The sequence below is a fragment of the Homarus americanus genome, unplaced genomic scaffold, assembly GCF_018991925.1.
Source record: "Homarus americanus isolate GMGI-L3 unplaced genomic scaffold, GMGI_Hamer_2.0 scaffold34921, whole genome shotgun sequence".
NCBI classification, from domain to species: Eukaryota; Metazoa; Arthropoda; class Malacostraca; order Decapoda; family Nephropidae; genus Homarus; species Homarus americanus.
The window spans coordinates 11214549-11228943 of record NW_024741901.1 but is presented as its reverse complement, the minus strand read 5'-3'; the positions used below and the strand labels follow the sequence as shown (position 1 = coordinate 11228943).

The window sequence follows — 14395 nt, the reverse complement described above, 5'->3', positions numbered from 1 at the left end:
AATATGTACATATTAAGTAATGTTATTTAATGATAATAAGTGGAACAATAGAAGTAGCTAACCAGTAATGGTAAAGAAAAAACGAAATAGATTGGAACTCCATCGTATGTAAGTGCGTATACAGTGGTCCCTCCATTAACGAGCAGTTCAATTTATAAGATTTCATTTAACGAGTTAACTCTTGGAAGACTTTCAGTTCTATTAACGAGTATAAATTCTATTGACAGCCCTATGAGAAGCACGTTTTGGCGCGCGCATCAGCTGATCAACTAGTCCTTTGTTTCCAGTGGAGTAAACATCGAGAAAGCTGTGCTCTTGAATATTTTTGCATATTTACGTTAAAATTATTGGTTATTCTGAAATTTAGTTAACATATTGATAATATACAGTGCAGAAATACGAAGAAGGCATTAGAACCAATGCACTGTAAAGAATATGGTATGTCATCATCAACTGTGTCTGCAATTAGCTGTTTGCGGTGCCGCTATGTGAACAAAGCAATGGCGGGAATTCCACATACACACCTCAAATTAAGTGTAAAAATATTGTATTGTTTTTCTATTTATTATTGTATAGTACAGTGGTCCCTCGATTAACGAACACAATTCGTTCCAGAAGGTTGTTCATTAACCGAATCCATTGTTTCAATGGGATATTGGATAATTGGTTCCAGCTCACCGAAAAATCCATACAAAGTAAAAAAAAAAATGCAGTAAAAAACACTTACTCTGAGGTGTGTATGTAGAAGGCTCCTGGTTGATGATGATGATGGGAATTAGAAGTGGGGGTGGAGGAGAAGGGAGAAGAGAAGGAAGTGGGGATGGAAGAGAAATCACCACATGCTTGATGCCGTCATGTCACCAATAAAATTTTAAGTTCACCAGGTGTAATTCAAGATTATTTTCTTTAAATTAACACTGCACTGCACTATATATTGTCAATATGTTAAATAAATTTCACAATGACCGATAATTGTACTGTAAAAACGTAAAATTACTGTGTTCAAGAGACCCCACAAGCAAGATGTTTCCTCCAGTGAACAGAGACACAAAATGAAGACTTGGTGGGTGAGTGAAGTGGCTGATGGGCACACCAAAAACTAGTTCCCTGTACTGCAATTATGTTAAATAAGTGTTAAAATGACTAATAATTTTAATATAAAACTTGGAAAATTATTGAATAGCACAACCTTCTTAATATTTACTTCAATTTTAACAAATGTAAGCCCTAGAACCGATTACTGTATTGGCGGACTAATCTTCCAGCTGGTGAGCAAGCTAAAACATGTTGAAACATTTTCGTAAGAATTTCGTAAACCGAAATGAAGATTTTTATGGAAAGTAATTCGTTAACTGAAATTTCGTAAACCGAGGCGTTCGTTAACTGAGGGACCACTGTATACTGTACAGTACAGTTTCTCCTCGACTTACAACGGGGTTCCGCCCCGATGTAAGTCAAAAAGTCGAAAATAATACATAGAAATGGGTGTCTCTTTCTTCTCAGCACCACGAGAACTCTCACTTTTAAGCTTGCCAGCCCTTTTAAAGGGAATTACAAACAAAAATTTTGTCAGTACACAGAGCGATCACTATCGTTGGGACTCGAAAATATGTAAGGTGAAAAATATTTTATACGACCATGGCCGTCGTATGTCCGGGTTGTCGTAAGTCGAGGAGAGATTGTATTGTATTTTGTTTATATTTAATGTTTTGTTAATTCTATTATCGGTATACAGGACTTTGTATGTACGTTTTAATTAATTTTAAGGTAATTCTGTGAGTTGGAACCCATTGAAATAATAGATTCAGTTAACGAGTGACTCTGTGGAACCAATTGTGCTCTTTAGATGAGGGACCACTGTATGTGAAAACATTGTCATTTCTCTAGTACAGTGAGTTCTGCTATAACGCGTGTTTTGATAACGCGAATTTGCTCTAACGCGATTTATGAATTCGGAACAATATTTGTATAACGCGAACGCTTGTTTGCTATAACGCGATTTTTGCTTACTATTTCTCCAATTTTGTGGTATTAACTGTGAATATGGTAAAGAAGAATATCTCCAAAAGGCGTTCTGGTGATAGAATTCCCGGTGATTATCGTAAAAGAAAGGATATAACACTTGAAGAGAAGCTCGATGTTATCAACCTCAAAATCACCCTTCTCCCCCATCAAGTTACATTCATATTTTTTCAAGGTAAAGTGTTAAATTTACTGTATGATTTCATTATTAGATATGAATGTAACATTTATTTAGACTGTGCTATCCTTTGTGTTAGGCTAACTACTAAATTTTTTCGATTTCGAGTAATCTGCACCTAACCCTATTTTCTCCATAAGCCCTGTTATTTCTATTACGCGATTTTCTATAACACGATATTTTACAAGAACACAATTATCGCGTTATAGCAGAACTACCTGTACATGAGAATATGAAAGCAACATCTATTACTGTTCATATATGTTTTAAATAATACTTACTAATATAAAAAAAATTCTACTTACAAATGGTAGTAAAGTCTAAAACATAAGGACAGCCAATGAATATTGTGCGAGTTTTTATTCAGATGATTTTGTCAATCAGGTTCAACTCTGGCTGAAGCTGAAGCTTTCCACAAAGGTATCATAGCTGTTGCTGAAACTGTTACTGAACCTGAAGTTGTTGCTGAAGCTGCTTATGATACTGAATTTGATGGTGCAGCTGAAGTTGGTGGTTTAGGCCTTTGAATAATAAAGCTGTTGAAAGAACCTTTCTCAGCCGCTTTCTTTTCTCATTATAAATCTTTATGTAGAGGTCATATGTGTTTTTCACGTACCTGTTAATTTTAATGCTCCGTTCTGTTAAAGGATCCACTTCAGAAAATAATAATATGTTCATTGCTTCCTCCATATAATAACAACAGACCTCTCACCTTTTCCATATCGTTTTAACACATCTAGTTTCTCGGCTAAGCTTATACACTTTCTTTTAGCTTTTGAACCAGCACTATCATATCTTGCTCTCTTGCTCATATTGAACAGGGATGCAAAAAATGCTGTAAGAAACCTGAGAATGTTTTTCTCTTTTTCCTGTTCAGAAGAGTGAAAACAAAGGGCCCGCCAGCTGCGACTGTTTATACTAGTGATGCTGGTGTCACCCTCACAAGCTCAGCAGCCTCCGTGCGCAAAGCGCGTTTTTTTTTATTTGTATAATTCATATCGGGATTTGGTTATTATTTATATGAAAATGTAATTTTACTTTATCTTATATAATACTTCGTAAATATGGAGAAAATAATGGTGTAAATTGAATTGGGTCCTAAATTAACCAGGGTCTCAAATATGAATCGTCGTTAGTAGCACCGTCGCTATGAGAGGCTTTCCTGTAACTTCATTTTGACATACAGTAAGATCTTGTATTTCGCGAGTAATATACTGGAAAAAAATGCGCCAAATGCAAATACATAAACTACAGTGGGGTATGCTATAACGAACGGATCCTACTACGAATATTCCTATAACGAACGGTTTTACCTATAAAATTGAGAAATGCTATAACGAATGAAACTCCTTCAACGAACACTATTTAAAAAAAAATTTTTTTTTTTTTTTTTACCAATTGTTTTTTTCTTACAAGTATTAATGATAATCTTTATTTCAGCGGTTTAGATGCATATGTATGCACTTTTTTACATTTTTTACAATTTTATATTGTATTTTTCAGTGTTAAGTGGCTGTATTTGGGGGCCTGGAACGGATTAATGCTATAACGAACAAGGTTCTAGAACCAATTAGATTCGTTACAGCATACCCCACTGTAATGGGAAAAATAACAATATAGACTGGCCACTCTACATCAACCTCTGATTTTCCCATTTATAACCTCCAAATGATACAAATTCTGCCTTTATTGACTTGATTGTGCTTTCCAGAAACTAGTCTTTAGGCCTTCCTCAAGTAACTTAATCACACGCTGCTTATCCATCGAGTACTTGGCAAACTTGACTCCCTTGTGATCGTCCCGCTTTTCCTTACTTGACCACTTAGGTGGGTCTGTCCCACCCCCACCAGCACCAGTAGGACCCCCAGCAGAGGTAGAGGCCATTATCTTGACTCGACAGGTGGTAGCACCATCCAAAAAAGCACACAGTAACAGCCTGGACGGTCGCTAGGATGACGCGAGCTACAACGCGATAGTTGCGTTCTTGTAAACCTCTTTTACGTTCACCACCGGGAATTCAATCACCAAAACGCTTCTTGGAAACATTCTTCTTACCTTGTCTTTCCCTATTCATCGCTAACACAACAAAATTGGAGACAATAGCGAAAATCAAGAAGTAATTGACAGAAACCGAGCAATTCAACTTATCACGTGATGTAAACCGTTATTAGTTCTCACTGTGAAACATTCCTTTTACTTACTTTTTTCATGCAGTATTTATGGGTAACAGCTAAATTTGAAAAAAAAAAAAAAAAAAAAAGTACCTCTCAAAAACACAAAACAATTGAGCATGTGATGTCAAACGTGAACAATAAACATTGCATAACCCCGCGCCACGCTTAAAACGTTGAGGATGGAATAAAAACATTGAGGATGGAATCGCACTATAGCCAACATTCGTATGCAAAAGATTGCATTTTACCAACAGAGTTACCCTATTCATCAATCGCGTTGCAACCAATTCGCGTTGACAAAACACGCGTTGTAGCAGAAATGACTAACTGGTACGAGGGTTGTGACGTCAATCAAGACGGTGGCCAGCATTCAGCTTGCTGGATCTCGCGAAATTCACGATATTTTACTCCAAATGTAAGACTTGGTTACATTAGGTAGTGCTCGCGAAATTAAAAAACGCGAAATGAAATCGTGCAAAACATGAGATCTTACTATACAGTACAACAGTATGGGACTGTCTGGTATCTGGAATGCTCCAAAAACTGGCTAAGTTTTTTTTCTCTTCAGATGACTGTACGTATATTAAAATGAGCACCAAAATTAATTCCTGGGCTGAGTGGGAATATTTCCAACCATTCCCCCCCCCCCCGTGAGCTGTATGTTATAGTTATTTTTCAAATTGTACTTTTGGGTAGATATATTTAAATAAAATTTTCTTTACTCTGTTAAATACAAACTCAATCTTACATACAGAAAGGGAAAAAATAAAAAAAATAATTATCATAAAAGATACTGCAAAGCATTTTTCAACTCAGAATTTTGGGTAGATATACATTTTTTTTATTCAGCTACATGCACACACAATCCTACATGCAAAAAGTGGAAAAAGAAATAATTAACATTAGGTCTAAAGTTTTTACATATCTGTGTGCTTCTACCAGCCATCTTCCTGAATGCAAGCTTCAGCCCATTGCAAAAGTGACTGTCGCGCATGTTCGAAGACTCGAGGAGTGTTGCGATGCTTGTGGCACAGTCTTGCACTCAGCGCCACAATTTCTTAGGAGTCGGGACTTCTGTAGTATACACTTTACTTTTAACATGACCCCACAAAATGAACTGGGGCACCATCATGCATGTACAGTAGTACTGTACCACAGTTGTTGACATATCCTAATGGGCACATCCTGAAGCATCACTGGCAAAATGTCTTGAAGAAATGTGTTTATGTTTCACCTGCCAGTTGCTAGGGTAGCAGATGTGGGCCAAAGAAGTGGTCACCAATAATGCCGGCTCAAACACTGACTGTGAATTGTACCTGATGAGATGTGGATTAACAACAGACCCACTCAATTGTTAGTACTTTCTTCAAACAGGGCTTGATATTTTATGTCCATAGACTTGTTGCAATCCTTCCCTTCCCAGGTTTATGGTATAACTCCGGAAACTATGGGGTATTGACACTACAGTATGGTCATGGAGTCATTTATCCTCATGTATTTTAAAACACCCTGTAAAGAGGTCCCTCGGTTAACGAGCACAATTCGTTCTAGAAGGTTGCTCGTTAACCGAAAAATTTGTTAACCAAAACCATTGTTTCAAAGGGTAATTGGTTCCAGATCACTGAAAATTGCCTAAAGTCAACAAAATAGGCAGTAAAGTACACTTACTTTGAGGTGTGTATGTAGAAGGCTCCTGGATGATGATGATGGTAATTAGAATGGGGGTGGAGGAGAAGGGAGAAGAGAAGGCATTGGGGTGGAAGAGAAGTCACCCCATGGCACCATTTCACCCATAAAATTTTAGTTCACTTGGTGTAATTCAAGATTATTTTCTTTAAATCAACACTGCACTGCATTATATATTGTCAATATGTAAAATAAATTTCAAAATGACCAATAATTTGACTGGAAACACAGAAAAAAAGCGTTTATGTTGAAGAGAGTCTGAAGCAAGATGTTACCTCCACTGAAAAGACACAGAGACTGACGCCTGTATGGTGTGTTGACAGGCTGTTTGGCGCGCTAAAACTAGTTTCCCTGTACTTAAATTATGTTAAATAATTGTTAAAATTACTAAAAATTTTAATATAAGACTTTCAAAATTATGTAATAGTACAAACTTCTTGATATTTACTAAAATAGTAAGGAATTTAAGCCCTAGAACCGATTACTGTATTGGCGGACTGATATGACAGCTAGTGTGCAAGCGAAAACATGTTGAGGGGCGCTCATAAGGAATTCATTAATCGAGGGAATGCTCGTTAACTGAAGTTAAGAATCTTATGGGAGGTAATTCGTTAACCGAGGGATCACTGTATAGGGACAGAGGGAACCAGGTGTCATCAGTACCGGGTACATATATTTCAACAGATGTTTATATATAATACAAGCAGATCAGGATGGAGTGGGTGTGACTTGGTTAGGGAACAGATAGGGAAGGGGATTCCTGAGAATTCTACATCTTTGAATGCCCCATTAAGACAAAGTTTCAAAGTTCTACTGTATATTAAGAGAATATTAATTTTGCAACAACACATCTTAAAAAGCAATACCTTTGTCGATGAAAAAATGAGACACATGCGTTCACCAAATGGGTTGGCTCGCAATTCTGGCAGAGTTAGTAACTTGTCCATGGGTAGTTTGGCATTTCGGTTGTGACCCACCTTCTCTAAGGCCAGGTTCTTAAAGCGCTTGTGTGCACTGTAGATAGACAATATTTAATTAAATAAAATTAAAGTTAACAAAGTACAAAGTTAGTAGAAAGTATTTCCAAAGTATAGAGATGGCTCTGTTATGGGGTTCAGGTGAGCTATTATAATCTCTAACTATTCATGAACACGCATATATGATCTTCAATACAGTACAATACTGTACTTATCATAACAATCAAGTGAAATCATATAACTACTGTACTTCACTATCACTTTGGTAATAATCTTCAAAACTGTTCAGTACTTACTGTACTACAATAATTCAGTGACAGTGACTAGCTGTGGTAATTGAACTCTGACTACAGCATCAACTAAAATGAATCAGGGATTAGATTCCCAAAAGATCATATGCTGAATTTACTCTGTACCTGAAAAAATTATAACTCGGTGACTTATAAACAAAAATACTGTCCGAACTGACATAAAAATTAAATGGAATCCCTTAACCCAATTAGAAGACAAAACTAATGTTGATTATTTGTGAATCCTGATCCAAGATCTCACACTTACTAGAGGATCTCCTTTTTGGTGAAGTACGTCAGTTCCTGGAGAAAAAAAAGGACCTTGTGTTATTAAATTGTCATAGTAAATTGCAAAGTACAGGTCAGTTTTAATTACATAATGTTCAGAAAATCTGAAACATATCATATTGGTACAGAACTGTACTGGTATATAAAATGCACTTAAAAATAGGAATATAAAAATAATGCAGTGAATGACCATTGTTTTATACAAAAATGAATACAGTATCCCCTTTTATGGTGATGGTAAATTAAATTGGTTCCCTGTTTTCAACATATACTGACCTGCCAACTGGTACAGACACAGGGAATGATAGCATCTAACTGGTTGAATTATTAATCAAAGTGATGAGAGACAAATAAGATATAGGTGTGCACCTTATTTTCATTCAGATCACTAAAAAAATTATTTAAGATTATAAGTTCATCTGTAGATATTATAATCATATTTAGTAAAATTTCTTCCACAAGTTACCTTACTAGCCATTCAGGTGGTTGGTTTGCTCTTTGTTGCGACCTTCAGTGTCAAATGTTAGTACAGAAGGAAACCTACATGATATTGTGCGATAACACCAGATTATTCAATTAAAACAATTCACATATAGTAAGTTAGTTAGCGACTTCCAACTTCTGATATCCAGGGGTAATTTATCAAAGCAACAAATTGATCATTTTGCAGTAAAAGATAATTATTTGCCTACTTAAGGGAATATACAGTACTCCATTCAGTTCTTCAGTTAGAGCGAAGGTGGTAGCAACAGCTTTACACCATTCAATATGTACAAAAATATTGCAGACAGTTAACCACTGCAGTTTAATGTACTTTTTCTTCACATGGCACCATTTTAGTAATGATACAAAGATCATCACGGTATTTACAAGTTGTACTCTGAAATAATCACAAAATTATTTGTACTGTACTCTTAAAAATTGATGGCAAACAGATTATACAGTATACTGTACACTGTATACACTATGGGCCAATAGGCCCCCCGCTGCAGTTTCCTCCATTCTTAATTCACTATTACACCTCATTCCTTCAAATTGGCTTCTCATATGAAAATAATCCCACAAGCTGCTAACCATTTGTAAGGGGAGGAGGGGATTTAAGTTTTTGTTATTATTTTTAATTTTCATGCTCTTATTAATTATTAGCTACATAATTATGTGTAAGAAGAGATATCTTTTCTTTTATATTATTTTCTATTTATCTTTTCTGTTATATAATATTTAACTTCTATATCACTTTATTTAATTTCTTAGGTTTTGTAGGATATAGAAATACAGTAAAACCTCGATTAACTGACCACTTATGGAGGGGGAAGGGGCCGACGGATAATCCGAAAGGTAGGTTAATAGTACATAAAGTCTACGGAAATAAAACATACATTTTCAAAGTACCTTTCCCTAACCTACCTCATTTAATTCCCTCTATTCATTTTTGTTCATTTCCCATTCATATTTCAATAGAATTTGCTTTAAAACATTAACAACTTTAGTAAATAAATATGAACCAGCACAGAAACCGTGAATTAAAAATGGAAAAGTCAAAGAACATACGGCAATAGGGTGTGTCATAGGAGGGAAGATCAGCTAAAACTAATGGCCCATCACTTTTTTGGTAGATTTTAGTGTATATAAACAGAAAATAATTTCAGTTTCAATATTTTGCAACCTTTTGCTAGGTAAATTTTAGCGTGAAATTTATCGAAAATCTAACGTACAGCTGCATTAGTACATTACAATTAAATAGTGAACATTGCTTTCTGACTTCATTCTTTAACAACCCAACTAATAACATATTTTTTTCTGTTTCAGATTCTGATGCATTTATAAGTTGATAATATTTGCGGAAAACTTGTGTCAGGACGAGGAACCAAAATCCAGCCATCTCAGTCACTATCTTGGGTCTGGGAGAGAGCTCCTGAAGTCGGAGTTGCTACGACATTGAGAGATCCTTTTTGAGATACGGTGTTTTAATCAGGCAAATCAGTGAAAAGAACCAAAAGAACTTACACAAACAAAGACATTGCCAGTGATATGACCAAAAGCTGTCTTAGCACAGTACACTTGGCTAACGCCAGTTCAAGCCTCCAGTCATAACAAGTCAGAAGAAGATTAGTGAGAGACTGCTAGCCAGTTGGGAAAAGGCAAGATATCTCTCTTGGGAGAGGAAAACTTGCAGTTAAGGACAGCTTTGCCAAAGCAACTGACCAGTTATTTGGCACATAATTACTTGCAAGTGCCCAATTGTTCTCTGTCCTGAGTTTGGATGCGATCGTGACTGTAAACCCGAGGCCCACATCTCTGTATTTACTGGCATAGACTGAAGATTCTGTGATCGAACTGGCATTAGTCAAAGCACAGAGAAGACTGGCGGTATAGGGGCTCTCCTGTGATTTCCTAGCCAAAGATATTCCGGAGTCCAAGAGACAGAGAGGCGCCTACAGAGAGAGACAGAAGAGGAGAAGAGTTGCCGGAGAAGAGACTTGAGAAGGCCCAGAGTGAGGGTAAAGGCCCGTTGGAGTCAAGCTGATTCAGGTTTAATGACTTCCCCATGGCTGATCGAAAGCTGACCAGGAGAATGGTGACTTTGTCCCAACCGCGAAATAATGATCCCAAACCTTCCAGGCATAAGATTCAGAAATAGGAAAGATATCCCGGCGTAGCTCTTGCATACACCACACTGGCCTCAGAGAAACTGCAGATAGCAACACATGCCTGGATTGACGTGTTTTGATAACACCTGATGATGTTCTACCTGGTGATAGATCATAACAAAGTAAGAGAGAGCTCAGGAGAAACTTGTCAGTAACCCTAGAAGAGAGTTTGATAAGGGATAGAAAATGGAATCAATTGTTTGTCTTTGATGGGAGAAGGTGACGCACTAAAGTGTTCATGAAAGTTGGAGATTCTGACAAGTTGTTCCCTGCCATGGTGAAGGAGGAACACTACTCCTGCTGCAGTGAACCAGGAGGAAGTATTTTGGCATTTCACCCAGAGAAAGATGACATCAGGGAAACCAGCTGAGATAATGGCAAGATAACGGCAGAACTGACTCAGAAGACAATAGACCAGACCCTGCAGGCCATTGGAGGGGACCAGCACCAACATCAACACAGGGTGGCAAGGGGTCATACAGTGGATAGAGCAGGGAGATTGGGAGGAAGCTGGTCTGGATTGTTTTGTGACCCCACACCAACGAGTTGCCACTCAGACATCTGATCCAGGAGCTGATGGCAAGACTCTTTTCAAACAACAGATGGTCTGGTCCTCTTGGCAAGATGCTGGACTCTGCCACTGAGTTAGAAATAAATCCGAGCTTTGAAAAATCACAGTTGGCCCTCCACTTTCGCTGAGCTTCTGCACATACTCGTCATTGATCTACCCTGAGTACTGGACCAGTACTATGGTTACATGATTTGCAGTGCCATCAAAACTGGGGTCATGCCTGAGACTTGCTTACCTGCAGATAGGTCCAGTCTCACATTCTAGGTGGCTCACAACGGCTCTCAGGTTCTGCAATTTGGGTCGCTCATCATAAACTGAAAGGGAACCAGCTTTCACAACCTGAGACTTATTGTCCAATTCATTGTGAGTGTCTACTGCCAAATTTGGTTCAACACCAAGGTCAAGTCATAGTTCTCCAAGGTCCGAGGCATGTTCTCTTCCAGCTTGAGCTCCTGAGAGTCAGCCAAGGAAGGTTGTTCAGATTGTGGAGCAGACTGTGAGGAGATCTTCCGGTATGCTCCTCATCCAGAGGCAGTTCTGCAGACAATGCTCTGCAATGGGATGAGGAAGAGAGAAGAGTGGCAGTCAAAAGATCTTGGATATGAGACTTATGAGAGATCTGGGCATGACGTAATCAGTTGGTGACGATTCCTTCAGGGTCAGGAAGACTCCTGAAGTCAATCTAGGTGCCAAGACCTCACTGATCTCATAGATCTGGATAACATCCAGGCTGGCAGTGACCCCCCTCTTACCTGCAGCCTCACCAATGTTCAAGTCAGTCAGAGCTTTCCTGGACAACCCCATGCATGTCTTTCGCCTGGCCCTCGCACACCCAGAGTATAGAGCGTTGCTGTGTACACAGCAAGTGAGCGAGGCCAGCAGTCACGTGGCCAGCCAGGAGAGGAGGGAAGGCTACATCCGAGCTCAGGTGGTCAGCAGGGAGGTGAGTAGAAACAGAAGCAAGAAAAGACATGTTTCTATGGTGTGCAGCAACACCGGTCGTAGTAGTAAAACCGTTTTTTGTATTTGATGATTTTGTTTTCTAAAGGAATATTAAATTTAATAAATGTGTCAAGATCATTCGTTTCACTATTCTGGATCATTTTCATCCTAATAAATTAACCTGATACATTTACTTTACTTTAAATAAGCTATTTAGTGGTGTTGGTAAAGGGTGGGAATACTGAATTTTCATAAGATTTCAAGTTTATTTAATCGAGCAAAAATGAAAACTCTTTCAAATCTGAAGATATCACATGATTCTGCACATAGAACTACATCATTAATACCATGGGCCGATTTTTCAAACTCGTACCTGCCTCCCAGATGACACCCTAATATGGCATCACAAAAATTGTGACCAAGCCCCAGGTTGCTGGATCTGACTTTCACCTCATTTACAATACAATTGCAGGGTCTCAATTACTTCTCTTACTATTGACAACACAACATACATTTATTGTTTCTCACTCTTGATTTTTTCTTCATTTTTGCATTTATTTATGGTTCTTTATTACTACAGTATGCTATAACTAACGTAATTGGTTCCAGAACCTCGTTTAGTTATAGCATTCGTATATAGGATTAATCTGTTCCAGGCCCCCAAATACAACCACTTAACACTGAAAAAATTCTGTGAAAATGTAAAAAATGGCACTTTATCTTACCTTAGTGTTGTTCAGCATGCAGGACAGGAGGCAGAGGGGAGGGAGGAGGAGAGAATTATTGAGAAGAGGTGGAAGGAGGAGTCATCCTTCCTAGCCCTCTTTGGTGACTGTCTCACAGGCACTTTGTCTGTATGTTCTTTGTTATCTTTGTAAAGAAGGTATCCAGGTTGGCTGCTTCAACCTTGATTTCTGGACCTTCCAAAAGTAGTTCATAACATTGTCATTGAACACACTGATGGCCTTTTGCACAGAACCAACATCAGGATGATAATCCTCAGCAAGACAGTTTGCTCCAGCAAAGAACGCATCCTGAGATCTTTGGCTGGAATGATGCTTTCCTCCTTGTCCTCCTCCTCCCCTGACTCCTCAGAAGTTAAGCTCCGCTTCAGTGTCTCTGTTTTCCCTCTTTGTGAAGCTCAAGCAGCTCCTCAGTGGACAATTCCTTACTGTGCTTTTCCACCAACTCCTCAACATCATCATCATCCACTTCTAGGCCCATGGAATTGCCCAGAGCCACAATTTCATGAACAACAGCCTCCTTCTTCTGACTCTTGAAGCCTTCAAAGTCTCTTTGAAGGACACATTCAGGCCACAATGGCCTCCAAAGCAACAAAGACACCTCACAGTAACTCTTTCCAGGCTGAAGTAATTAAAATACAGCATCTGCTATATTGAAGTGACTCTTCCAAAATTCCTTCAAGCTAACATCACTGGAAGAAGTGGACGCAAAACATTTTCTAAACAGTGCCTTTGTGTACAGCTCTAAAGTTAGAAATTACCTGTTGATCCATGGGCTGGATGAGAGGTGTTGTGTTGGGTGGCAAGAAGTGCACAGTGATGAAGTTCAACTCCTCTGGCAATTCAACCATCAAATTAGAGGGTGGGCTGGTGCATTGTCCATCACCAACAAAGCTTTTAGTGGAAGATTATTTTCCTGAGGTATTCCCAACACTGGGTCCAAAACACTCAATCACCCACTCAGAGAATAAATTCCTGTCACCCAAGCCTTTGGGTTTGACCGCCACATAACACCAAGGGTCTCCTAGTGTTTTTAAAGCTCTGGGGTTTTGCATGGTACACAAGGAGTGGCTTTATTTTGCAAGTCACCAGAAGCATTAGCACAAAGAAGGAGGGTAAGCCTGTCTTTCATTGGCTTATGGCCAGGGACAGAAGTTTCCTCCTTGGTAATGTATGCAGCGAGGCATTTTTCCAAAATAGTCCAGTTTCATCACAGTTGAATACCTGCTGAGAAACAAAGCCCCTTTTAATAATATTCAAAAAATGTCATGGTGTTCTAGCTGCTTCCTTATCGCACTACAGCATCACCATGTCTCACAACACTATCTATTTTATTTCTCCTTCTGAAACCAGTAAACCACCCCTTGGTACCCATAAACACTGGCACATCACTATCACTTGCACTGGGAGTCTTGGCTTTAAGGTCCTCAAACAATTGTCTGGCCTTCTCACAAATTATAGCTTCACTAATGCTACCACCTGCCATTTCTTTCTCCTTTATCCACACTAAGAGTAAATTTTCCATCTCCTCAATCACATTACACCTTGCTTTGCTAAGTCTAAGATTCCTTAGCCACTTGCACAGTTTTAACTCTCTTTATTCTTTAAAATCGCATATAGTCGATTTAGCCATCCCATATTCATCACTAAGTTTCCAATGCTTTTCCATTCTCACGTTTTTTATGATTTCTTTCTTAGTTTCAAGAGTTATTAGCTTTCTCGCTTTGGACGATTCATTGTCACAATTGTACACTTGTATAACAAAATATTTATACAAATAACTCTATTTCCACATCAAAAGACGAAATTTCAACAATAACAGTGGTGCACTGGCTACACAATGAGACAAGATGGCGCCTGACGCTCTCGTTGT

The 14395-nt window shown here is 38.4% G+C and overlaps 1 protein-coding gene across 2 annotated transcripts in view; it reads right to left on the bottom strand.

Annotated features, from left to right (window-relative positions):
• The window catches only part of LOC121876098 (calcium and integrin-binding protein 1-like), a 59414-nt gene that overhangs the window by 12324 nt on the left and 32695 nt on the right, over positions 1-14395 (bottom strand). For both annotated transcript variants that reach the window (XM_042381035.1, XM_042381036.1), the window contains exons 2-3: positions 7596-7630; positions 6927-7074 (exon numbers count right to left, since the gene is read on the bottom strand). In XM_042381035.1, the coding sequence (XP_042236969.1) occupies positions 6927-7074; positions 7596-7630 (183 nt within the window). The remainder of the gene's footprint in view (positions 1-6926; positions 7075-7595; positions 7631-14395) is intronic.